Genomic DNA, 25,554 nt, shown 5'->3' on the forward strand with positions numbered 1-25,554 from the left:
GGCTCCACAATTCAAGGACGCAGACAAGCTGGAGTGTGTTCAGAGGAGGGCAACCAGGATGATCAGGGGTCTGGAAACAAAGCCCTATGAAGAGAGACTGAAATAACTGGGCATGTTTAGCCTGGAGAAGAGAAGATTGAGGGGAGACATGATAGCACTCTTCAAATACTTAAAAGGTTGTCACACAGAGGAGGGCCAGGATCTCTTCTCGATCCTCCCAGAGTGCAGGACACGGAATAACAGGCTCAAGTTAAAGGAAGCCAGATTCCAGCTGGACATCAGGAAAAACTTCCTGACTGTTAGAGCAGTACGACAATGGAATCAGTTACCTAAGGAGGTTGTTGGCTCTGCCACACTAGAGACATTCAAGAGGCAGCTGGACAGCCATCTGTCAAGTATGCTTTAGGGTGGATTCCTGCATTGAGCAGGGGGTTGGACTCGATGGCCTTGTAGGCCCCTTCCAACTCTGCTATTCTATGATTCTTTGATTAGAAGAGCCCTGCTGGATCAGACCGAGGGTCCATCTATTCCAGCACTCTGTTCACAGTGGCCAAGCAGCTGTCGACCAGGAACCCACAAGCAGGACAGGAGTGCAACAACACCCTCCCACCCATGTTCCCCAGCAACTGGTGTATCTAGGCTTACTGCCTCTACTACTGGAGGTAGCACATAGCCATCAGGGCTAGTAGCCATTGACAGCCTTCTCCTCCAGGAATGTATCAAACCCCCTTTTAAAGCCATCCAAATAGGTGGCCATCACCACATTGTATGGTAGTGAATTCCATAGCTGAACTATGCACTGTGTGAAGAAGTCCTTCCTTATATCTGCCCTGAATCTCCCACCAATTAGCTTCATGGAATGACCCTCATTGGGTTCTAGTATTGTGGGAGAGGGATAAAAAGGTCTCCGTCTCCACATTCCCCACACCAGGCATAATTTTGTACACCTCTGTCAGGTCTCCCCTCAGCCTCCTTTTTTCCAAGCTCAACAATCCCAGCTGCTGTAACCTTCCCTCACATTGGAATTTCTCCCTGCCACCAGTTTCCCCGCTGCCGGTATTCTCCGCTCCCCTCCCCAATACAAATCGCTGTTTCCCTGCCACTGCAGGGATCCTGAGTCGGGGTCGTTGGCATGTGTGTGCATGCGTACATATTGAGCACATGTGCGTGCGGCCCCTGACCCAGCATCACATGAAAAGGTGGTGCCCTCCTGATTTAAACATTTTGTCAGCACTTGGAAAACTCCCAATCCATTCGGTGGAGGGCTTTAAAAAACCCAAACTTTGGGTGGAGAGAGGGAGAAGACCACTTCATGTTTGCCACAAAGGCCAGCCAATCAGCAGTCTATGCAGAAGGCTTCCACTCGAAACAGGAAGAACTGATTGCTCCAAGAGACTCAATTTCACTTGATTAACTTGCACATCTATCCTAAAAGGGATGGTTGTGGATCCACAGCACAGCCACAAGTCAAGGAACGGACATCTATCACAGTCCTAAAAGCAGATAACAGATGACGCCTTCCCCTTCGACGTTAAATCAGGCTGACCGAAGTTATGAACCCAGCAGCCCTGAATTTCCACAAGGAGAACATTCATATGAGATGTTCTCTTCTGTCGGGTCATTCTCGCGCAGTAAGGCCATTTTCATCCACTGAATCCCTTCCCTCCTGTAGCCAACGCATGCCGTCTGAAGTCTGGTGGATGTTTATTATAATAGGCAGGGCCTTTTCAGGAATGGCACCATTTGTTGCAGAGCAGCAAAGGCCGTGAACTTCCGTCACCGTGGATTTTTTTTTTTTTTACTGTTGCGTAAAGTTTATGTTAATCTACTTGATTTGGAATGTGTTTAAGTGTTTGTTAAAAAGGTAGTTTTCTAGAGAAAGGTAATATTTTTTTGTTTGTGACAGAAAGTGTGTACATGGCTTTTCTTTCTCTTTTTTTTAAAAAAATCTCAAAGCAGTTCACAAAGTGTGTAAAAGAAAAGATAAGAAAAGCATACTCTGGCTTTCCATGTTCTGCACAAAGCCTCTGTTTCAATAGTCCCAGGTCCAAGTTATGCAGCCTGTGTAGAGATGTAAAAGCTTTGGGGGGTGGGGGGGAACCTGGGAAGCAGAACAAAACTTTTCAAAACTCCCTGGGGGGAAAAGGAGGGATTTTGTTTTTTTCATTTTGGACCAGACACGCTAAATAAGCCATGGTTAGGCCACTAAGCCTTTTGCAGCAAGTAGTTAGTGAGCATGTTTAAGCAGTGGTTAAGTAGCCACCATCTAGCCTCGTGTGGCACAGAGCGGTAAAGCAGCAGTTTCTGCAGCTGAAACTCTCCCCACGGCCTGAGTTCGATCCCAGCGGAAGCTGGTTTCAGGCAGCCGGCTCGGGTCGACTCAGCCTTCCATCCTCCCGAGGTCGGTAAAATGAGAACCCATTTAGCAGGGGGAAAGGTAATCACGGCCGGGGAAGGCAACGGCAAACCACCCCGCTAGAAGGCCTGCCAAGAAAACGTCAGCGAAAGCTGGCGTCCCTCCAAGAGTCAGTAATGACTCAGTGCTTGCACGAGAGGTTCCTTTCCTTTCCTATGTAGCCACCATGGTTAGGATTGGTTCACACAACATGCTAAGTCATGGTTCACATCACACACTGAGCCATAATGTTTAGCTCAAAATGCTTAACCACCGTGTCTTAGTGTGTTGTCCTTTGGGGTTTTCCCTGCCATTTTTTTTCTGGTTCTTCTTCCAGGCCTTCGCATCTCTACACCTGTGTTAAACAGCCCTTTTACGTCCTGTGTGGGTTTTCTCGTGGGCACTGAGGCCCGCTTTCTGACTGAATTGCTTCCCGCAATGGGCGCATTTGTATGGCTTCTCCCCCGTGTGCAAGCGCATGTGGGTCATGAGGTTCCCCTTCTGGTTGAAGCCCTTCCCACATTCCGAGCACACGAATGGATTCTCTCCCGTGTGGATCCTCTCGTGTATGACAAGTTTGGACCTCTTGGGGAAGCTTTTCCCGCAGTGGACGCATTTGTATGGGTTCTCCCCTCTGTGCAACCTCTCGTGTACCGTCAGGTAGCGTTTTTGGTTGAAGCTCTTCGCACAGTCAGAGCAGGTGTACAGCTTCTCTCCCGTGTCCGTTCTGACGTGTTCCCGTAAGACTGAGGAATGGCCAATGGTTTTGCCACAGTGGGAGCATCTATACGGAGATTCTCCGGTGTGAATTCTCAGGTGTTCCTTAAAGCTTGAGATGCAACTGAAGCTTTTCCCACAGTGGGAGCATTTATACGTGTGTCGCAGTCCGGAATGGGTTCTCTCCTTTGCAGTAAGGTCCTGTGCCTGATTGAAGCTATTTCCACAATATGAAGACATGTACAGTTTCTCTCGTGTACCTATGATCTGATGTTTCATAAGGTCCGAACTCTGTCCAAAGTTTCTTCCCTGGTTAGAAGATGTGTTTTGTGCCTCACTGTACCGAGTTCTTTGCTGTTCTGTAGATTTTCCCTCTTCTTGGCTATCTTCCACACAGAAAACGGATCTGTCCACACTCTTCTCAAAGTTGTTTCCCTGTTTGTTCATCTGTTCCTGCTGACTTCTAAATATTGCTCCCCTCTTACAGTATTGGAAATCCTTGTCCCTTGTCAGAGATGTGTCATTCAGTTCCACTGGCTCAGGCTCTTGCTGGTGAATGGGATTCATCTCATTCTCCCACACTGGCTCGTTACCTACAGGAATAAAACAGAGAATCATATCCAGGGATGATCCGGAGCAATTTTTTCACTTGGGAAATTGTCAGTGTTTATTTATTTATAGAATTATATTCCTGATCTGCCCAATAACTACCGTAATGTTTCTCAAGAGATTCCCAGTAAGGCAAAACTGCTGTGGACAGAAATCTTTTTCCTTTCCTCATAGTACTAGAACCAAGGGTGTTTGGTGAAATTAGAATCCTAGAATAGTAGAGTTGGAAGGGCCTATAAGGCCATCGAGTCCAACCACCTGCTCAATGCAGGAGAATCCACCCTAAAGCATACCTGACAGATGGTTGTCCAGCTGCCTCTTGAAGGCCTCTAGTATGGGAGAGCCCACCACCTCCCTAGGTAACTGGTTCCATTGTCGTACTGCTCTAACAGTCAGGAAGTTTTTCCTGATGTCCAGCCAGAATCTGGCTTCCTGTCACTTGAGCCCATTATTCCGTGTCCTGCACTCTGGGAGGATCGAGAAGAGATCCTGGCCCTCCTCTGTGTGACAACCTTTTAAGTATTTGAAGAGTGCTAACATGTCTCCCCTCAATCTTCTCTTCTCCAGGCTGGACATCAGGAAAAACCTCCTGACTGTTAGAGCACTACGATAATGGAACCAGATACTTAAGGAGGTCGTGGGCTCTCCCACACTAGAGGCCTTCAAGAGGCAGCTGGACAACCATCTGTCAGGTATGCTTTAGGGTGGATTCCTGCACTGAGTGGGGGGCGGGGGCTGGACTTGATGGCCTTATAGGCCCCTTCCAACTCTACTATTCTATGATTCCCAGAAGCCCCTACAAATATGGCCAATGCTTGGGAATGCTGGGAGTTGAAGTCCAAAACATGTGCAGATTCACTTTCTGCCCAACCCTGGGCTAAAGAGCCTTAGACTGCAGCATTGGAATCACAAGCAGCGCCTCACAAATGGCCAATAAGAATAACATTTCATGCAGCCGATAAAGTGGATTCTAGTCCACAAAAGCTCATGCTAAAATAAAATACCACAAGACTCTTTGTCCTTTTTGCTGCAACAGATTAACACGGCAACTCCTGTGGACGGCATTACAGAGGCAATGGCGCAACTGACCGAGAGGAAAAAGGAGCAGGAGGCAAAACTGCCTCGTGAGCATCGTGGATTCTTACTCAGCAATCTTGCCTCTTCGTCCTGCTGTTCCGTGGATTCCCTGCAGAGTTGCCCAGTCCAGGAGTCCACCAGCAGAACCTGGTCTGCCTCAGAAGAATCCACAGCCATCTCCGCAAACGGCACTGGCACCTGAAACAGCGGTGAGGAGGTCATTCACGGACTGCAAGTGAGGCTCAGAGTCTGTGCTCACTGTGCCCTGACTCCCCGCTGAAACAAATGGGGTAGAAAGGAGGGTGAGGCTATCTTTCCCATTCAGGTTAATGTCTTAAAGGGAACACAGGAGAGAGCTAAGGCTGGGCCAAGGAGCTCAAATAGGATCGTGGAACCCAAGACTCCTGGATCCTAGCCAGGCTCCATCTTTGCCACCGTTCTGAAAGTTTGGTCTTGGGCAAATCACTGGTTACACGATGTCAAAAGTAGCCAGGCTCTGAGAATTCTTCAGTGAAATCTCCCCCAGAAAAAGGCAGTGGTAGCTGGAAAGAACTGAGGCACCTAAAATGGCCAGCATGAGAACTGAGCATGCTCAGTGAGCACAGAATGCTGACATCGTTGCGGCGAGGAAAGAAAAAAAAACAAGGGAGACAGGAATAAAAAGGGTGTTAAATCTGAACAGAAGTACTTCACACTGCGACATTGTGTTGCAGAGCTCCACTTTTAAAACGCAAGACAGGTTTGTCGTGAGAAGAACGCCATCAGTTCATGTGTGGGCAACTCTATCCCTGACAAGCATAGGATGGCAATAAACCGTGAGCCATTCCTGGTCTGAAAGAGTCAAACAGATACTCTCTAGCCTACAGAATCTGGCTTGAAAATATCCCTTCAAAGAGCTTATCTCCTGGGGATTCTGAGTGTTTGGACGCTGCAAATGTCAAAGGAATGTAAAAACAAACAAACCTTTTTTGTACAAATTCACTTCAGCGTTGTGTCATTAAATGTCATGTTCCTGCTTTCCCTAACCTGGTACCCTCCAGACGCTTTCAATTTTAACTGCCATCAGCCCCAGTCAGCAAGAGTCAGGGACGTTTGGAGTTGAAGTCCAAAACATCTGGAAGGCTATCATATCCCTCCAAGCAGCCTCACCGTTTGTTCCGGTTTCTCCGCCTCGGGCCGCCTCAGCAGGAAATCCTCCGCCAGGGCCACCGCTTGGGCACAGGTGTCCGGCTGGCGATCCCGAACCCAGCTCTGCATGGCCGCCGGCAAGATGCTGAGGAACTGCTCCAGGATCAGCAGCTCCAAAATCTCGTCTTTCGTGTGTTTCTCAACTTTCAGCCACTGGCGGCAAAGCTCCCGGAGCCGACCGTAAACGCCCCTCGGCCCGTCCGTGTCCCGATAGCGGAGCTGCCGGAAGTGCTGGCGCTGCCTCTCCCGCAAGATGGCCTCCCCTTCCAAGATGGCCGCCTTCACCTTCCCGTAGTCTCCCTTGTCTGGGGCACTGAGGCCGCTGAAGGCCTGCTCCGCCTCTCCACTGAGGGCCGGCAGGAGGAGGGTCACCCACTTGTCCCGAGGCCACCGGCACGCTGACGCCACTTGCTCAAAGGAGGCCAGGAAAGCCTTGGCGTCCTCCCATGGCGTAGGCTCCCCAGACGTCTGAGGGTTCCCCCATCCTAAGTCAGGAGCTTGCAGTGTCCTCAGGAACTCCTGCCACTGGGCTTCCCAGAGCTCTTGCAGCCCTTCCACCGGCTCCCGTTTCACATGAGGTGGAGGTGCCTCAATGAGAATTTCCCCAATGCTCCCCATATGTGCAACCCTTGGGGCTTTAGAGCCTGTTGTGGCCTGCTCCTCCATTTTGGAAGTTGGGGCTTCTTCTCTTCCAGTTTCCCCTCAAAGTCGGAAAAGCTCCCCGCCCCTCAAGGGGGCTTCCTCTAAATCAGTCGAAGAGGCTTATTTCCAGATGAGGAGAGGAGAATCTCTAGTAGTCAACCAGCAGGACTTGGTAGTGATGCCCCAAGCTAGTGAGGGAGGTGTCTTCTAATAGCAAGAGACAAGTTATAGGTTATAGATGCCTTATTGGTGAAGATTGTGACCTACGATGTCCTCAGATCAAACCACATTTGGCTCAGTTTGACTACAACAAACATTGGCTCAGCTTAGACAACGTACGTTTGCAATATAGGGTTAGCGGGGCAGACTACCTTAAAGGGTTGTTGTAAAGATGACAGAGGCTGGATTTAAATTAACTTAATTCCCACTGTGGTATTCCGCCTCAAAATAAATAAAATCTCCTACCTTGGTTATAAGTTCCCTACATACCAAATTTGGTTCAAATCTACCAACTCGGAATGTCACCATGAAGAACCTCAGTGGTGGGCCTTCTCTGTAGCAGCACCCACTCTCTGGAAAACCCTCCCTTGTGCGGTTCGGGAGGTGGGAAATGTTACATCTTTTAAATGCTTTCTCTGCTATGGCACCCCGGCTGTGGAACAAGCTCCCCAGAGAGGTTCGCTTGGCACCTACATTGTTTTCTTTCCGTCGCCAGCTGAAGACCTTTTTATTTTCTCAGTATTTTAACACCTAATTTAACTTAAATTTAAACTTTGCTGTTTTAATCTCATATTTTAACCTATATTAATTTTTGCGGTGCGGTTTTATTCTGGTTGTGCTTTTTATATTGTATTTTGTATTTGTGTTTTAAATTTGTTGGTTGTTTTTATGCTCTTCATGGTTTTAATTTTTGTGAACCGCCCAGAGATTGTCGGCTATTGGGCGGTATAAAAATGTAATAAATAAATACATATTTAATCAATACAATAAACAATACAATGTCAAACAAACAAACAAACAGAAGCAAATCAGCTAAGCCAACCAATAATTAATATCCCTTAGGGTGATCAGATGCAAAAGAGGACAGGGCTCCTATCCCTATAATTAATTGTACAGAAGAGGGCATTTCAGCAACACCTCTACAAGCCTATCCCGCTATTAAATTTGGTAGCTGAGGCCCTGGTCCCCAGTCCACCAGCAAGATCAATCCAGCTGGTGAGCACATAAGACAAGTTTCTTTTCAGTGGTGGCCCCATAACTGTGGAACTCCCTGCCACAGGGAATTTGCTTGGCCTCTTCCTTGTGTGTGTCTTTACGCAAGTTTTAAAGAGCTGGTCTTTTGCTAGTTGATTTGAAATTGGCTCAATTTTATTGTTTAAATGACTTTTGCTGCTTCTGTTACTGCTTGTTTTAGATGTTATGTTTTGGGGATTTTATCATATGTTTAGAAGATTTTATTATAGTTGTCTTGAGAGGGAATGCAGCCTTAAAAGGCAGTATAGAAATATTTTCAGTAAATAAATATGCCACCCCTGCTGAAATTCCCTCTGCTACACAACTATTAAAGGTACAGCACCCCAGTCACCTTTTGCATCTGGCCACCCTCAACGCATCAAAGCCTTTGGAAAATAGAAACATTTTCAATTTGTAATACTGTATTTCTTCGATTCTAAGACACCATCGATTGTAAGACGCACACTAATTTCAGTACCACCTACAGAAAAAAAGCTTTGAGTCTAAGAAATAATAAACGCACCCGCGATTCTAAGACGCACACCATTTTTAGAGATGTTTATATGGGGGGAAAAGTGCACCTTAGAATCGAAGAAATACCGTATATAGAAATGGTCAAGGATGCATTCTCTAAGGCTACCAGAGTGGGCAAATTTTACACACTGAGGTAAAATAAAAAAGTAGGGCTGTGCATGGTCCCCGTCCCCCCGATTCGCCTTGGAGGCCATTTCAGAGCCCCAGAAACGGCCTCAATTCACCTCAGGGTGCTTCAGGCATTGCTCGCATTGCTTCGGTGCTGAAGCTGAGGTGAGATTTGCCCCACCCCGAGGCGACTCGGCCTTGCAGGGCCCTGGGTGCCGGCCACTCACTCAATAAAACAAGTTAAAAGTAACAAATACAAACATCTAAAATTCCTGAGAAGAATGCCTTCGCACCAAAAAGTTAACTGTTCACACAACATGCTAATAAGTCACTCTCAGTGGTTGAGTGTGGATTGTTGTTGAACCATGGTTTAGCATGTTGTCTGAACCCAGGAGATTTTCTGCAGGGTGGCTTGTTAACCACCCTGAACAACGCAACAACAAACCATGGGTTCTCAAGGTGGCTTGTTTGAGAAAAATAAGCCACGCTGCATGGTTAACAAGCCATCCTGGGGAAAATTTCCTGTGTTCAGACAACGTGCTAACCCACGGCTCAATAAACAACCCACGGTTCAACAACAGCCCACACTCAACCACTGTTTTGAGAACACGGTCAATATGGGTGCCAGGCAAAGCTCCTTGGGGAGGGCATTCCATAAACAGGGTGCCACAACTGAGAAGGCCGTGTCTCTTGTAACCACCCACCAAGTTCATTCAGTGGACCTCCAAAGATAACCTAAAGATCCAGAAATTACATATGGGATGTTCCTTTAGATCAGTGGTTCTCAACCTTCCTAATGCCGCGACCCTTTAATACAGTTCCTCATGTTGTGGTGACCCCCAACCATAAAATTATTTTCGTTCTTCTCTACACGATCCAGTGTCATGGGATGGTTTGCTAATGAAAATAATACATAACAATAGCTTTAATAATACAAAAGATGATACATGACATAGTTCAGTCAATACAGTTTCCTAAGACCATCGGAAATATGTGTTTTCCAATGGTCTTAGGCGACCCCTGTGAAAGGGTCGTTCGACCCCCAAAGGGGTCCCGACCCACAGGTTGAGAACCGCTGCTTTAGATCAACATTAGACAACGTTTGGCCCTCCACTTGTTTTGGCCTATAGCTCGTATCACCATTGGCTATGTTGACAAGGGTTGCTGGGAGTTATATGCTAAATCATCTCATGCAAGTTACCCATCCCTGCTTCAAATATTCTGGGTCCAAGGCGTTCCATGTAGAAGTAGTATGTGGTGGGGCAGGGCAGGGATGAATCCCATTTCTTCCCATGTAAAAGAAAGCAAGGAAGAAAGGAGAGATTTCCCTGCAAATAGCAAGCTAGCACATCAGGTATAAAGGTTCTAGCCCTCTCCCTGCTTTCCTGGTGTCCTCCTTTCTCCCCAGATTCCAGATGCTGGCACTTCTGACAAGCAGGCTTGAACCAAAGTGAAGCCAGAAGTCAGTCATATCAACAATCTTAATGTATAAAATGACACATAGCTATAAAAGGCATCTACAACCAGTGGTGCAGCTAGATAATTTTAGAGAGCGCACAGTTAAACTATGGAATTCGCTACTGCAAGACGTAGTGATGGCCACCACTTTGGACTGGACGCATTCATGGAGGAGAAGGCTATCAATGGCTACTAGTCCTGATAGCTAAATGCTACCTCCACTATCAGAGGCACTATGCCTATGTAAACCAGTTGCTGGGGAACATGGGCAGGAGGGTGCTGTTGCACTCATGTCCTGGTTGTGGGTTTCCCATTGGGGCAGCTGGTTGGCCACTATGTGAACAGAATGCCGAACTAGGTGAATCCTTGGTCTAGTCCAGCATGGCTCTTATTGATTGATTTCTCTATTTACAACATTTGTTTACCACTCCACTTCTAAGCAGATTCTGGAGCAGTGAATGCCAAGAGATAAAACAATAAAAGTTAAAAAGAATAAAACACGCTATTAGAATTATTCCTTTTAAAAAACAACCGTGGCTGGCCAGTTGAGGAAGGCTTCCCGGAAAAGAGCTGCTTTATATTCCTATAACTTTGGATTTCATGGTCGTACAAGGAATCCCTTTAGACCGTGGTATGCGTCACTTCAGTTGTGAAGCACACACCGCTCACATTTCTCTTCTCCGCTTTCCAACCACTTCTACATTCCTGGCATGTTAGAACAGGGGCAACAAAACAGTCTGATCATTTACAAACAGCAGCAGCAACTTTGAGCCCGCGCCGTTTTTGCATTTAAAAACTCACTTCAGTCCTAGCACCATCCTGACTTCGGGAACAAAACGGGAGTTTGCCTCTGCTGCGGTCATCCTCTGCCACTCTCCATGGGCTCCTTTGGTCTGGGCTGTGGGGCCCTGGGTGTTAGCCCCAAAGGCCAGCCCTACCTAACTGCACCACTGATTACATCAGATAGCCACGATGGCTAAACAGAACCTCCAAGTCCAAATGCAGATTCCAAGAAAAGGAGTTGTTCGTTTTGAAGTAAACTGGTTTCTCTCACTCTCTTCACCCCCGTCCCTTGGGTGTTTTTCTCCCTTCTTTTGCAACCAGGGCTCTCCTCCCTCTCCTGCATCCCCCTGGAGCTGTCTGTCTGTCTCTCTCTCCCCCCACCCCAAAACACCCCCCCAAACACGCGCTTCCGAAGCCTCACCGCTCCCTGCAGGCAGAACAGCGCGCGCCACCCCGCCTGGCCTGGGGGAAGGATCTTCTGCGCCTCCAGGAATGCAGCTAAAGCTGGGAGAGGAAATTCAAAAGTCAGATTCCCACCAGGAAGGGGAGGGAAGGAAGGGCACCGGAAGTGGCTTCACGGGCACTTCTGTATGGCATTTCCTAAGGCTGGGGGGCGGCTTCCATACAAAGAGGGAGGGTCCCCCCCCTACACACATTTCCTTTCTAGCACTGAGCAGCTGAACTCAGTGGGTTTAACCCCTTTGGGACCTCGGGAGACACTTTGGGGGGGTATTTTGGTTTGTGTATTTTAATGTTTGTTGGGGGGTGTTGTTGTCTGGAAACAAAGCCCTATGAAGAGAGACTGAAAGAACTGGGCATGTTTAGCCTGGAGAAGAGAAGATTGAGGGGAGACCTGAGAGCACTCTTCAAATACTTAAAAGGTTGTCACACAGAGGAGGGCCAGGATCTTTTCTCCATCCTCCCAGAGTGCAGGACACGGAATAACGGGCTCAAGTTAAAGGAAGCCAGATTCTGGCTGGACATCAGGAAAAACTTCCTGACTGTTAGAGCAGTACGGCAATGGAATCAGTTACCTAGGGAGGTTGTGGGCTCTCCCAAACTAGAGGCATTCAAGAGGCAGCTGGACAAGCATCTGTCAGGGATGCTTTAGGGTGGATTCCTGCATTGAGCAGGGGGTTGGACTTGATGGCCTTGTAGGCCCCTTCCAACTCTGCTATTCTATGATTCTATGAAAAGCTGCACCTGGCTTACCATCCCCATTGAATGATTTCACAAGAGGGACGGCAGGGTTTCTGTGTGACAGGCAGAGATTTAGCAGGAGAGGTTTTGCTCATCACCACATCTCAATGATTTATTCCACAAAATCATAGAATAGTAGAGTTGGAAGGGGTCTACAAGATCATCGAGTCCAACCCTCTGCTCAATGCAGGTATCTATGATACATGCAGCCTGTCATTTTGTGTGTGTAGGGTTGTTGTTGTTAATGAAAAGGTAGTAAGGTTGCGAATTTTGAAATTGTGCCCCCAAGGTGTAGTCATGTGTCCAGTGGGGTGGTCAATCCACTCCGGATTTCAGTCAGAACTCTATAAGGAGCAATCCAAAGTGCTTCTGCCCCATCGATAGATCCTGGAGTTCTGACTGAAACCTGGAACGGGATTCATCCTTTATGTGAAGGCTTCCTCTATCTGAAGTACCTGTCCAGTCCAATTCTGGTTAAAAGATAAAAGAGCCATAAGAATTTGGTTGCCCATCACCAGTTACCAGCTGGATAGCAGACATTAGGGACAGGCACAGAGGTCACACTATGGTGATATGTACTATACTATTTAAATTATAATCAGTTCCAAATTTGCATATATACTAAAAATTAGCATTTGCAAATTGGCAACCCCTTTTGCCCTCTCTTTTGGTCATGCATTTCCTCTTTTTGGCAATTAACATAATTACCAGGGGTCCATCTAGTCCAGCATTCTGTTCACACAGTGGCCAACCAACTCCCCACAGGAAAACCACAAGCAGAAGACAAGTGCAGCAGCACCCTCCTGCCCATGTTCCCCAGCAACTAGTGTACATAGGCATACTGGAGGTAGCATATAGCTATCAGGACTAGTAGCCCTTGATAGCCTTCTCTCCAGGAATTTGTCTAACCCCCTTTTAAAGCCATCCAAATTGGTGGCCATTACCACATCTTGTGGCAGCGAGTTCCATAGTTTATATCTGAACTGTGTGAAGAAGTCCTTTTTATCTATCTGGAATCTCTCACCAATCAGCTTCTTGGGATGGACCCCAGGTTCTAGTATTTTGAGAGAGGTGGCCACCCTAGCTGTCCCTTCAATAGGATTTTCACTGTTAGCCATTAGCTGCTAATGACTATCAGAAGAGCATGTTTATCCCCATGCCATAAAAAACCTCACCTCCTGATTTTAACATATCCTATCCCTCTTAAAGGCCCAGGAACAGGGGGTTCCCTCACACCACCTCCTCTGGTGATCCTAAAAACTAGTATATGCCAGGGGTCGATAATCCCTTTACACCCTTGAGCACACTTAAGAATTTGGGAAACTGCTGTGGCCACCACCACCACCAAATGGCTCCCATGGCAGATGTCGCAAGTCACATTAATGGTTGGTGTGGGGCCTTGGCTAGTCAAAAGAGGTTGGGGTTGGGGGGAGTAATGGCAAGGCTAGAGGCTAGGAAGGGAGAGAAAAAGGCTAAGAGTGCGGAAGGGAAAGAAATAGCAAGGAAAGGGGTTGAGTGGAAAGCTGGAGCGTGTTCAGAGGAGGGCGATCAGGATGATCAGGGGTCTGGAAACAAAGCCCTATGAAGAGGGACTGAAACAACTGGGCATGTTTAGCTTGAAAAAGAAGAGATTGAGGGAAGACATGAGAGCACTCTTCAAATACTTGAAAGGTTGTCACACAGAGGAGGGCCAGGATCTCTTCTCGATCCTCCCAGAGTGCAGGACACGGAATAACGGGCTCAAGTTACAGGAAGCCAGATTCCAGCTGGACATCAGGAAAAACTTCCTGACTGTTAGAGCAGTATGACAATGGAACCAGTTACCTAGGGAGGTCATGGGCTCTCCCACACTAGAGGCCTTCAAGAGGCAGCTGGACAACCATCTGTCAGGTATTCTGGATTCCTGCATTGAGTAGGGGGTTGGACTCGATGGCCTTATAGGCCCCTTCCAACTCTACTATTCTATGTTTCTATGAAATAGCAAGTTAGAGAGGCTGGGAGTGGAGAGACAGAGAGGGAGCATAGGGAAAAGGTCTGTGTGGAGGGAAGAAGTTTGGGTGGAGCCAGGAAGCAACTCTTTCCTTCTTGTCCTTCTCATTAAAGAGCTGTTCATCTGCCAGATCAGGAACAGGAGAACGTGGTGCCCTAATGTTCTTCACTTTTTTTTTAAATTAAAATATTTTTTTGAAGAGAGCAGGGTGGCATTGGAGGTCCCACAGGTGCCGTAGTGTTGGGACGTAGATGCCATAAATGAACCACTGCTATGACACTTTACAGTTTTCTACCCCAAAGAACGTACAGTTTATTCTAAAGTTTAGCAGGAGGAAATAATAGAAGCAGTGAGGGGCATCTTTTGAAGAGTTACCAATTAGGTTGCATTTATTTATGGTGACCTTGGGGGACACTCACAATCTCTCAGCCTAACCTACCTCCCAGGGTTGTTGCGAGGATAAATTGGGGAGAGAAAATTATGTGTTACTTTGAGCTTCTTGGTGGGCAAGATGAAAATATAACAAACAAGTGGGACCTGCAACAAAATGTTGCAGGAGGGCATGTTCTTCAGGATCCCAGCCAAGCCCTTTTATAGGATACTCCATTCCACTTCCAGTCATTTTCTGATGTCCTCTACCTCGAATAGCCCACAGCCACTGGGCTTGCTCAATTTTCATTGGGTTGTTTGGGTTTTTTTTTCTTCCTTCCATTTTTGGTACTTCTGCAAACTTTGGGTTCCGCAGAGCCTGTGATACCTCTTTTTTTGTGCATTGGTTGTGTTGTTTGGCCCACATAAGGCTCTATGTTCCGAGTTTTTGCCACAATACAAACATGTTGTGTCTCACTCGTGCGCACTCAGAAGACCAGAGCAATAAGAAAGCCACCAGCTCCTGCACTGTGATAATTTCTCACTTATGTGTACTACTTTATAACTTGTAAGCTAAAAATTCTTGCCAAATCTTTTTCACCTGCATCATTTCTCTCTTGTGTTTCCTGAGCAAAGCTTTTGCCACACGGTGAACAACTATTTTGTTTCTTTCCTGGTAACTTCTTTTATGTATAATGAAGCGTGAGCTCTCATGGAAAAGTTCCTCACAATATGAACATTTATATATTTTATTTTTCTGATTCTGAAGGGAGTCAACATTCTGACACAGACTTTCTCACATTGGGTAGCTTCCTTTTTTGTTTTATACCTCTGAAGTTCACTTTGGGAGGTGCTTTCGTGTAAGCCTCTGCTATCTATAATGCCAAAAAGGATATGTACCTGTCTATCAATTGTGGTGATAGTGCTTAGTGTTGGACTGGGACTCAGGAGATCCGGGTTCTAGTCCCCACTCTGCCAAGAAGTACTTCACGGGACATAGTTGTTCAGTGTCCTCTCCCTGCTACTGTGGGGCAACCCCCTGTCTTCAATTTGTACTTGTATTTAGGAAGACTTTGGCTGCCAGTTAACTACCCAATAGCTGATTTGTACACTTCAGATAAAGGGTGCACCAGAAATTGCCTCAGGATTCAATGCTGGTTTTGTACTAACAGGAATTAGTGGGGCAGGGGAGACTCCTTAAATCCATTTTCCATTTTTATTAAATTATATTCTCAAAAAAACATGACATTACTATACAACCATGTATACTAAATCAATAATTCCTTAGCAATAAAAAATGCATAATTTTCCAAAATCATAGTTTAAAAGGAGACAGTATTTCCTGACATTTCCTGTTATCAAAGATTTCAAATCTTTTAAGAGGAGAACTTTAATCTGTGTAGCAAGTTTCTTATACGGTTCTAAATAGGCTGTTTAGCTGACAACTACACAGTTTTGATGAGATTCTGGATGGAAAAGAAGCTGATATGTCCACAACATCAGAGCAGTACAGTACAGTTTGTTTATTTCGGTCATAGACCAGCACAGTAGAAAATATCATCACAATAATATTAAAAACCCCAACATACAATAAAATACATGCATAAAATACAAAAAACACGGTAGTCTAAGCATCAGAGCATATTTATACACTTTCTAGACCATAATTTCATTGTTTGCTATCCCATACATCTGACTCGGTTTGAATTCCTTAAAAAATTCCAATGTTTAAAACATACAAAAAGAACTAAAGTTAAACATACTTATTTCAGGCTAGGTAAGATTTATTCTGAATCCTATCTCTGACGGAAAAAACCCCTCCCAACTCAAAATGTACTACTTAAACCTGAAAGGCACGATCCTAGGCATGTTTAGACAGAAAAAAGTTCTTCAACTTCCAGCTTTGATGAGCCAGCATGAATGGCTGGGGAATGCTGGGAGTTGTAGAATTTTTTTCTGTCTAAACATGCAAAGAATTTCACCCGAAGTGTATACACTTTTTCTAAACATCTGTATATTAGGACTTTTACAGTGTTTACAAATTATACAATATTTATTGTCCGTTAATTCTCAACCCTTAAGTAATAAACAAACCTCTAATTACGTTCTTGACCCTGAGAAATAAAGTAACCCAACACTCTTCAGAAAAACATTGCTACCAAACACAAAGTTTTGAGCTCTTAATTTTTAAAGTAACCCTTGATCCTGAGTGATGGGCATTGATTCAACGGCCTTATCCATTTCCAATTAGTTCTTGGTACTAACAGTGGACTTGCTCATGACTTGGTGTGCCTTCTCTTAAATAGACACTTTTCTTACTTGTCTGCACCTTCAAATTCTTAATTATGCATCATTAGACATTTTCTTTTGCTCTTCACTTGAGATTATACAAAAAAGACATTTTCTATGGCTTTGAGAGAGGTGCGTTAGCGATTTCTGAATAGCCTTCCCAGCAATTCCAAAAAAGCAAAAAATCAGCTATAGTTTTTTTTCAAAAAGTCTCGCACCTCTCAGGCGAAAGGAATGGAGAGATTCCTAGTTCAGTGGGCTATACGAATGCAGCCATGGCAGGGGCCATGTCTAGGCGTGTCAGTGGGCGTGGCTTCACTCAGACGAGGTGGGCACAACTTGTCCAGTTCTCACAGCTGCGTAAGTTTGCTTGAAGGCTTCTCAGTATCAAATGAAGGGCTATTCCAACCTATGTGAACCCGGGTCGGTTCACTAGCCTTTCTCATAAAGTCAGGCTTATTCTCCTGTCAGACCTGGTTGGATTTGTTCTTGGTAACTTTCTGTTCCGTGCTGGTTTCTAGGGCTCTCTTTTGCTTGTGGGGCCAGGAAAGTTTTTCTTTCGTCTAATAATATTCCACTGGCATCGACTTGTTCTATTTTTTCAAGATGAAAAGTCTCCTCCTCATCCTCCTTCATTTGTCCATCACTGACTGGAACAAATGGAGAATTATATGAGTCTAAACAAACAAACAAACCCCAAAAACCAATTGTGTGTGGGCCTATTCAGACAACACACTAAGCCAATGTTAGGTCGCTACCCTTTTTGCAGCAAATAGTTAGTGAGTGTGTTTAAACCACACTTATGTAGCCACCATGTTAGGAATGATTCACATGAGACGCCAAGCCATAATGTTTAGCTCAAAACGCTTAGCATATCGTCCGAACAGGGTCTGAACAGAAGAGTAAAAGTTCTCGTGTGCCTAAATTTATTTATTTTTATTCTGTCTTTGGGCAGAATTTTTAAAAATTAAGTTCAGGCACTCAATTTTCTCTCTTCTGTTTTGTGGCACAAATATGCCTTCCCCTCTTGCTGTTCTCTTGTTACTTTATTTGCATACACATTTCTCACCTATCGAAAAATAAAAGTTGCAAAACTGCCTTTTAGGACTGGTGGGAAGAACTGTGATTGGTGTAAGGCAGCCTTCCTCAACCTGGGGCGCTCCAGATGTGTTGGACTGCATCTCCCAGAATGCCCCAGCCAGCTGGCTGGGGCATTCTGGGAGATGCAGTCCAACACATCTGGAGCGCCCCAGGTTGAGGAAGGCTGGTGTAAGGGATGATACAGAATGTCTGGATAAGCTCAGAAAAAGCATGGATTTATATGTTCAACCTGTTAAGAACATAAGAGGAGCCCTGCTGGATCAGACCAAATGTTCATCTTGTCTGGTATTCTGCTTCCTTCAGAAACCAGTCAGAAGCATCTGGGAAGCCCACAGGTAGGACATGAAGGAAATAGCCTCTCCCACTGTTGCTCCCCCACAACTGGATTCGGAGGTGTAGTGACTCTGAACATGGATGTTCCACTAAATCATCTTAGCTAATAGTGGGTAATACCCTTCTCTACTATTTTGTCGAATCCTCTTTAAAAGTCATCTGAGAGCCAGTGTAGTGGTTAGAGTGTCAGACAGGAACTTAGGAGATCCAGGTTCTAGTCCCCACTTGGCCATGAAGCTCACTTGTTCACTTTGGCCCAGTCACTGATTCTCAGCCTAAACTACCTCACAGGGTTGCTGTGAGTATAAAAACAGAGAGGAAGAAAACCACGTACACCACCTTGGGCTCCTTGTGGGATATCAATGTAATAATAAAATAAATCTAAACCGGCGGCCATAATCACATCATGCAGCATGGAGTTCCATAAATCCCTTGCAATGCATGGCCAGAATGCTGTTATGAAGCACCTCCAGGTTACACTTTGCGACAAGTGGAAATCCTTAACATCCATCCATTCAGGCAGACAAATCTTTACCAAAGACGCTGGCCTTCTCGGTTTCCTTGGAGAGCTGCATTTTTGCAATATCCGAAGGATCCTGTTCTGAGGAGGAGACGTCCCCAAAGGCTTCCTACAATAGCATTGGTGCCTGGATTATTAACTCATTAATTAATTAAATAAATAGACTCTAAATTACTTACACACAAATTCAGAACACATAGCAGGGGGAAAAAACTCAAAATCAATATAAACCATAACCCGCACAATAATGCAAACAAGAATAATATAATCTAAAAACAATGTATGAAAAGCGTCCATCCACAATACACAAAAATCTCCGTCCCCACACAGAACGAATACTACAAAAGCAGCCGATAACAAGTGGAGCGTAAAAAGAAAAGATGCATGCTTTTGCCTGGCGCCGAAAAGACGAGATGACCATGGGGCCATCACAGAACGAATACTACAAAAGCAGCCGATAACAAGTGGAGTGTAACTAGGGTCTAAAAAGAATAGAAGCATGTTTTTGCCTGGTCCTGAAAAGATGAGTGTTGGTGCCAGGCGAGCTTCCTTAGAGAGCTTCCATAACTGTTATGGAAAAATTTCCCACTACTCCCTTCGCCCATCTCTTCTCTCCTGTCCTTCTTCCAAGATCCCTCATTTCCCTTTCCCAAAATGCCACCCTTGGGTGATTTCGATGAGTAGAATAGACCCCCTACTCCCAGGTAGGAGAGAAAAGTCCCATTTACCTATTTGGGTAAGGTTGCTTACTCAGGGGTAAGGACGAGCCCTAGCCGCTGGTTAAATCACCAGGCGCTTGACACCCCCCCCCCTTATTTCCTTTCCCCACAGCTCAGTGGGGAAAGGAATTTTACCCACCCCCCTTCCCTTTTCAACCTGAATATGTCCATGGGTGATCATTTGGCCCAATAATTTACCCTCACCTTTTGTTTCTGCTTCTCAGGTTCATGTTGCCTCATGAGGAACTCTTCTGCCAGGGCCACTGCTTCGACACAGGCATCTGGACCACCTTTCCTCACCCAGCTCTGCATTTCCTGTGGTAGGTTGGCCAGGAACTGCTCCAAAACCAGCAGCTCCAGCATCCGCTCCTTGGTGTTCCTCTCCGGCTTTAGCCATAGGCAGCAAAGTTCCTGGAGATGCCTACAAGTGTCCTCGGGCCCTTCGGCCTCCTGGTAAAACAAGTGCCTGAAGTGCTGCCGCCAGAAGTCCAAACTGACTGTTCTATTATCCCTCACTTTTACGGCACCGCCCTGGGCCTCGCAGGTTTCTTGATACACCCGATGAGAGCTGACATCATCCCTTTTCTTGAAGGCCTCATGCCCATTTGTACCTTCGCTTGTCATTGGTTGCCTCCCTCCCGACTGAGAGGCCTGCGTTGCTGTCGGGGACTCCTGCCTCTGGCCTTCCCAGAGCCCCTCACTGGGTTCCTGCTTAATTTGTTGTGATGCTGCCCCAATGAGCAACTCCCTGCTGGTCCCTGCTTGGAGAAATGGAGCGTCTCCTCTCCGTCCCTCTGTCCTCAGCTCTGGTTCACCTCCTGTTGGGCCCTGCTCCTCTGTTCTTATGGCCAGTTGCAGCTCCTCGGCTGGAAAGGAAATTTAGCATCCATCAGTGGCAAAGTGATGTAAATGAACCAGCATTAATCCCTCTCTCTTCCCCTAGCAATATTACGGTGTCTTTTGAAAGCTCCCTCAAAACAGCAGCGGGCTTCATTGCCACCATCAACTAGACTGAGGACTAGTTCTCACAAATTTTTATTTATTAGAGTCAGTAATGACTCAGTGCTTGCATGAGAGGTTCCTTTCCTTTCCTACACCACCCAATAACCAAAGCTCTCTGGGCAGTTGACAAAATTGGTTGTTTGTTTTATTATGGTTTTAATTTTTGTGAACCGCCCAGAGAGCTTCGGCTATTGGGCGGTATAAAAATGTAATAAAATAATAAATAAATAAATTTAAAGCCATCAAATGCAAAACCATAATAAAACTTAACAGAAAAATCTAGAAGCCTTTCCTCTTCAGCTCTTTCGCATTGCCTTGCACTTTCCTACCAGTCACACATTTAGTTGGTGTTCCGTCTTAGAATGGCTAATATGACCCACAATGACGGGAAATTTCTTTCACTGCGTGCAGAGTTACTCCTGGGGGTGAAGACTGGCATATACTTTTGGGCCTCTGCCGAGGAAGGAAATGGCAGACGAGGTTGTACTAAAACTCTTTGGAGTGTAGCACTTCAGGATACAAATGAAAAGACAACACTGGTACAGGCATTGGTAACCTCAAGGTTGAAAGGTTGTCACACAGAGGAGGGCGAAGATCTCTTCTTGATCCTCCCAGGGTGCAGGACACGGGATAATGGGCTCAAGTTATAGGAAGCCAGATTCCAGTTGGACATCAGGAAAAACTTCCTGATGGTTAGAGCAGTACGACAATGGAACCAATGACCTAGGGAGGTTGTGGGCTCTCCCACCCTAAAGGCCTTCAAGAGGCAGCTGGACAACCATCTGTCAGCGATTCTTTAAGGTGGATTCCTGCATTGAGCAGGGGGTTGGACTCGATGGCCTTAGAGGCACCTTCCAACTCTATGATTCTACGATTCATTCAAGTATTTGAAAAGTGCTATCATGTCATCCGTCAGCCTTCTCTTCTCAAGGCTAAACATGCCTAATTCTTTCAGTCTCTCCTAATAGGGCTTTGTTTCCAGACTCGATCATCCTCATTGCTGCCTTCTGAACACATTCCAGCTTGTCTGCATCCTTTTTGAAGTGTGGTGCCCAGAACTGGATGCAGTGCTCAAGGTGAGGCCTAACCAGTTCTGAATAGAGGGGAACCAGTACCTCGAGCAATTCGGAGGCTATACTTCTATTAACGCAGCCCAAAATAGAGGGCTGTTTCAAGAAAACCTGTTTAAATTGGGAGCATTTGTGTTAAGATTATTCCCTCAATTGAATTGTTCAGGCTGTGAGTATTGTTGCATATGTAGCCAACAACAGAATGCCTACTCTGAGGAAAGCTCGGAGAGTGGCAACAAGAGAGAGGGCCTTCTCTGTGGTGGCTCCCCAACTGTGGCAAATCTCCCTGACGAGGCCTGCCTGGCACCGACATTGTCATCTTTTCGGCGCCAGGTCAAGACTTTTCTCCCAGGCATTTAGCAATATGTAATGAACCTGGGTCTGGGTTATTTTGGGTTCATCATTTCTAAAGTTGATATAACGGTTATAAATGTATGTGAATTTTGTATGTTTTTATGGTTTTTAATTTTTGTATATTGTTTTTAAATGTTTTATCTTATGTGACCCGCCCAGAGAGCTTCAGCTATGGGGCAGTATATAAATGCAATAAATAATAATAATAATAATAACAACAACAGCACCATCTGTGCACACGAGGGAGCTATTGATAGGATTGGTGGAACCCTACATTTTGCAAAAGTACAAACACTATTTAGAAGGGGGAGGAAGCCCTAATGGGGAGAAGCCCCCAAACAACCCAGTGAGGACTGAGCATGCTCAGTGGGGCACGGAATGCTAGCTGAGTATTGGTGGTGGTGAGACAAAGTGGGCCGGGGGGGGGGGGGGGAGAATTGCGACAGAGTGGCTAGAATGCTGAACTGCGGTATTGCACCCTGCAACATTTTGTTGCAGGTCCTACTCGTACAGTCTTATTTCTCTTTTATAACTCTATTATGTGGGACAAAGCTCTACCCTCAGCCCATGTATGTATTATATTTTATTTAGCGTTGTTCCCCGCCTTGATCCAGAGGGTGAGGTGGGTAATAAATAAATAAATGTATGATGATGAAGGCAACGTCCAGCCCTGCTCACATTCATTCCGTCGCCTTGTCTTGGGCCCAGTGGCACTTTTTAGGGGCTTCTCCGCTTGCAGCCTTTGGCTGGCTCGCCTTCTCGCACGCCTCACAGAATCTGCCGCAAGCCTTCCTAGCCTTTCCTCCTGGCTTTCAGCCGCTCGCCTTTTGGCCTTCCTCGCAGCATCTGCAGCACGCCTCGTGTTCCTCTGTTCCTCGGTTTCTTTGGCCCGGGCCTCACGCTTGCGCTTGGCTTCCGAAGTGTAGAGCAATTTCCTGGTACGCTTCCTGGGCATATTCTTCCTTGCAATGGAGCGGAGCAGGGGGTCCGTGAGCAAAGCTAAAAGGCAGAAAGCAAAACACAGCTCAGATGTCGCACTGAGCCATGGTTACAGAGTCCAAGACGTTTTACTGCAACTTCACGTGTGGAGAAAGTGAACTGACTCCCGTATTTTATCTCTATGCCAGGGATAAGCACATTTCTGCAGATTAAAACTATCATGAAAAAAGCATTGGGAATCTTGACCTGGGTGAAGGGGATTACAATTGCTTCTTTCGATAACTCTCTTTACTTTTTCCCTCTCAGCTGCTGTGGTTTTCCTCACATCCTTTGCTATCTCCCTTCTGTATCCCCTGAACCTGGGCTCTTCTTTCCTTGTTTTAACTCACCTTCTCCTTGCAATCTGTCCTCACCTATTGTTACAAAGTAGCTCTCTTGTGAGCAATGACTCCAATTTCTGAGGCAGCCAAAAAACCAAGGCATCTTCATCCCGCATTTCCTCCAGAGATGGGACAAAGGCCCAGGAATAGGGCTGAGATCAATCATGTATTTATTTCTTTTGTACTTAAATTGTGTTTTCTTTGGGTAAGAATCACCTTACTTAGCCACAGACGCTCTGTTGCCAGTGTCTAAAGATTCCTTATAATCAGGTGTGTAGGTCTCATTAGAACGTGTGCAAGTTTGTACACAGGTCTAACGAGTCTCATTAGAATGTGTGCAAGTTTGTACACAGGTCTAACGAGAGCACGTCACGTATTATGCAAGGCCCCAAAATCCCAAAAGTAAAATTTGCTATGGAGTGTCTAACAGGAAAATATGGCAATTTTTACATATCAACTCTGTGCACTTAGCTCCTATGGTCTCCAGGAAGCAATCCTTGTCGGCCACTGTCCAAACTGAACAGATAGATTGAGGTGGGGGTAAGGCTGTAGCTCACATATTTATCACTTTTGTACTTAAATTGTATTTTACATATTTATTTATTTATTAAATTTATATCCCACCATTTTTCCTCCAAGGAGGCATACATAATAATCCTCCTCTCCATTTTATCCTCACAACAACCTTGTGAGGTAGGTTGGGCTGAGAGTCTGTGACAGGCCCAAAGTCACCCAGTGAGCTTCCATGGCCAAGTGGGGACTAGAACCCGGATCTCCCGACTCCCAGTCCAACACTCTAGCCACTATACCACACTGTCTCTCTATTATACTTTGTGTAATTTTAACTGGCTTATTTTAAAAATGACTATATTTATGGTGGCTTTATAGTTTGTTGATATTGAATGTTACTGTTTTGTACTGCAAACCTTGGGAAGACTATAATCTTGAAAGGTGGCTAAGAAATCCATAATAATAGTAATAATAATAATAATAATAATAATAATAATAATAATAATAATTTAAAAAAAAACTGCCACTTTTTTTTTATAAATAATACCCACAAAAAGATAAAACATTATCAAACAGCAGCAAGCAGAAATGGTTCATAAATATATTATATTTTTCGCCTCTCGCACTGGGGGAGGGTTTTCCAGAGGGTGGGGGCCCGCTACAGAAAAGACCCCGCCACACATTTCATCAGGCCCAGCCACTATGGCGAATGGTCAGGGATGAGGAAAGCTGTCATCCAAAACATCTGGAGGAGACCAGATTTTTTGCGCCCTTTAGATATTTTGGACCACAAGTTTCCACCTCCCTCCTTCCCTTTCCATCTTCCTCATTTCGTCTCCCCCATTTTCACGGGTAGAAAGCAGATCTCCAGATGTTTTGGACGTCAGCTCCTAGCATTCCTGACAGGGGCTTCTGGAAATTGGAAGCCCAAAACATCTGGAGGGCACCAACTTGGCAAAGGCTGCACTAAGGAGCCTGCAGCCAACCTCAAAATGCCCGCTACGGCTCCAGGGGCCTGGCTGGTGATGAGTCCCTGTCTCAGCACTCCTTTGTCCCCCCAGACCCTGGCGCCCCGAGCAGCTGCAGCCATTTTAAATCCCCCCACAGCGCCTCTGGGGTCCCCCCAATGTATGGACGACGTTGGGGTGGGGTGGGGGGGAGGTTTTGTGGAGAGTTTAAAATGGCGGGCGCCAGCAGCAGCCCTGGCAAACCAGACCGGCTTTTGGGGGCTGCTGCACCCACCTCTGGAGGGAAGGAGGAGAGGAGCCAGTTGAGGCGCTGCTGTTGCTGAGGCCCCGCCGTCCTGAGCAGCGGAGGGGGCTTCCTTTTCTGCCTTGCCTAAAATGCACCCAGCTTGTTCTGCTCCAGCGTCCCCCATCCTATTGCTTCTGCCCCCGACCTCATCTCTCCGTCCTTCCCCTGGGCCTCTCTCCACACTCTCCCTGGCTCTCCAGAGGCGGCTGCCGCTTCCACCTTGCCTCGACTCCCCGACCCACTCCGCAGCCCAGCCCAGCCCAGCCCCCCGTACCTTCTTTTTCGCTGAGCCCCCTCGCCTATCTGTCTGCAGCTCCTTCCTCCTCCGAGTCATCGGCGTAGCAAGACCAAACAAAGGCCCCGCGCCCGCCATCTACTGGCTACAAATAGCCAGCTCGCAAAGACAGGAAGCTGGGAGAAAACTCGCCAACTTGGTGCACTCCAGATGTTTTGGACTATAAGGCCAGGCATTCCTGACCATTGGTCATACTGGTGGGCTGATGGGGTTGTAGTCCAAAACATCTGGAGGGCATCAGGTTGAAGAAGGCTGCCATGAAGTGAGCTTTCCACCACCCCCTCCACCTGGTTCCTTGGACTACAAGTCCAGGCATTCCTGACCATTGGCCATACTGGCGGGCTTATGGGGGAATTGTAGTCCGAAATGCTGTGCCAGCTGCATGGCTATACTGGCAGGCTAATGGGTGTGTATGTTGGAGTCCGAAATACTGCACCGGTTAAGTTTGTTTCCAAGCCCAATTCAAAGTGCTGGTTTTGACCTTG

General features: G+C 46.2%; 3 protein-coding genes across 3 annotated transcripts; all 3 read right to left on the bottom strand.

Annotated features, from left to right (window-relative positions):
• Positions 1-2,729: 2,729 nt before the first annotated feature.
• Positions 2,730-5,059, bottom strand: LOC134396243 (zinc finger protein 664-like). The gene is made up of 2 exons (XM_063122664.1): positions 4,867-5,059; positions 2,730-3,705 (listed from the first exon to the last, which is right to left on the bottom strand). The coding sequence occupies exons 1-2, from the start codon at positions 5,018-5,020 to the stop codon at positions 2,756-2,758; spliced, it is 1,104 nt and encodes a 367-aa protein (XP_062978734.1). The 5' UTR covers positions 5,021-5,059; the 3' UTR covers positions 2,730-2,755.
• An 864-nt stretch (positions 5,060-5,923) lies between these two features.
• On the bottom strand, positions 5,924-6,619 carry LOC134395613 (zinc finger protein 232-like). Its single transcript, XM_063121772.1, has one exon. It carries the CDS (start codon positions 6,602-6,604, stop codon positions 5,924-5,926), a length of 681 nt encoding a protein of 226 aa, XP_062977842.1. The 5' UTR covers positions 6,605-6,619.
• An 8,972-nt stretch (positions 6,620-15,591) lies between these two features.
• On the bottom strand, positions 15,592-25,112 carry LOC134396233 (zinc finger and SCAN domain-containing protein 9-like). Its single transcript, XM_063122653.1, has 5 exons — positions 25,049-25,112; positions 22,370-22,690; positions 19,470-20,131; positions 18,562-18,655; positions 15,592-17,242 (listed from the first exon to the last, which is right to left on the bottom strand). Exons 2-5 carry the CDS (start codon positions 22,644-22,646, stop codon positions 17,049-17,051), a joined length of 1,227 nt encoding a protein of 408 aa, XP_062978723.1. The 5' UTR covers positions 22,647-22,690; positions 25,049-25,112; the 3' UTR covers positions 15,592-17,048.
• Positions 25,113-25,554: the final 442 nt, after the last annotated feature.

The sequence above is a fragment of the Elgaria multicarinata genome, chromosome 3 (assembly GCF_023053635.1).
Source record: "Elgaria multicarinata webbii isolate HBS135686 ecotype San Diego chromosome 3, rElgMul1.1.pri, whole genome shotgun sequence".
NCBI classification, from domain to species: Eukaryota; Metazoa; Chordata; class Lepidosauria; order Squamata; family Anguidae; genus Elgaria; species Elgaria multicarinata.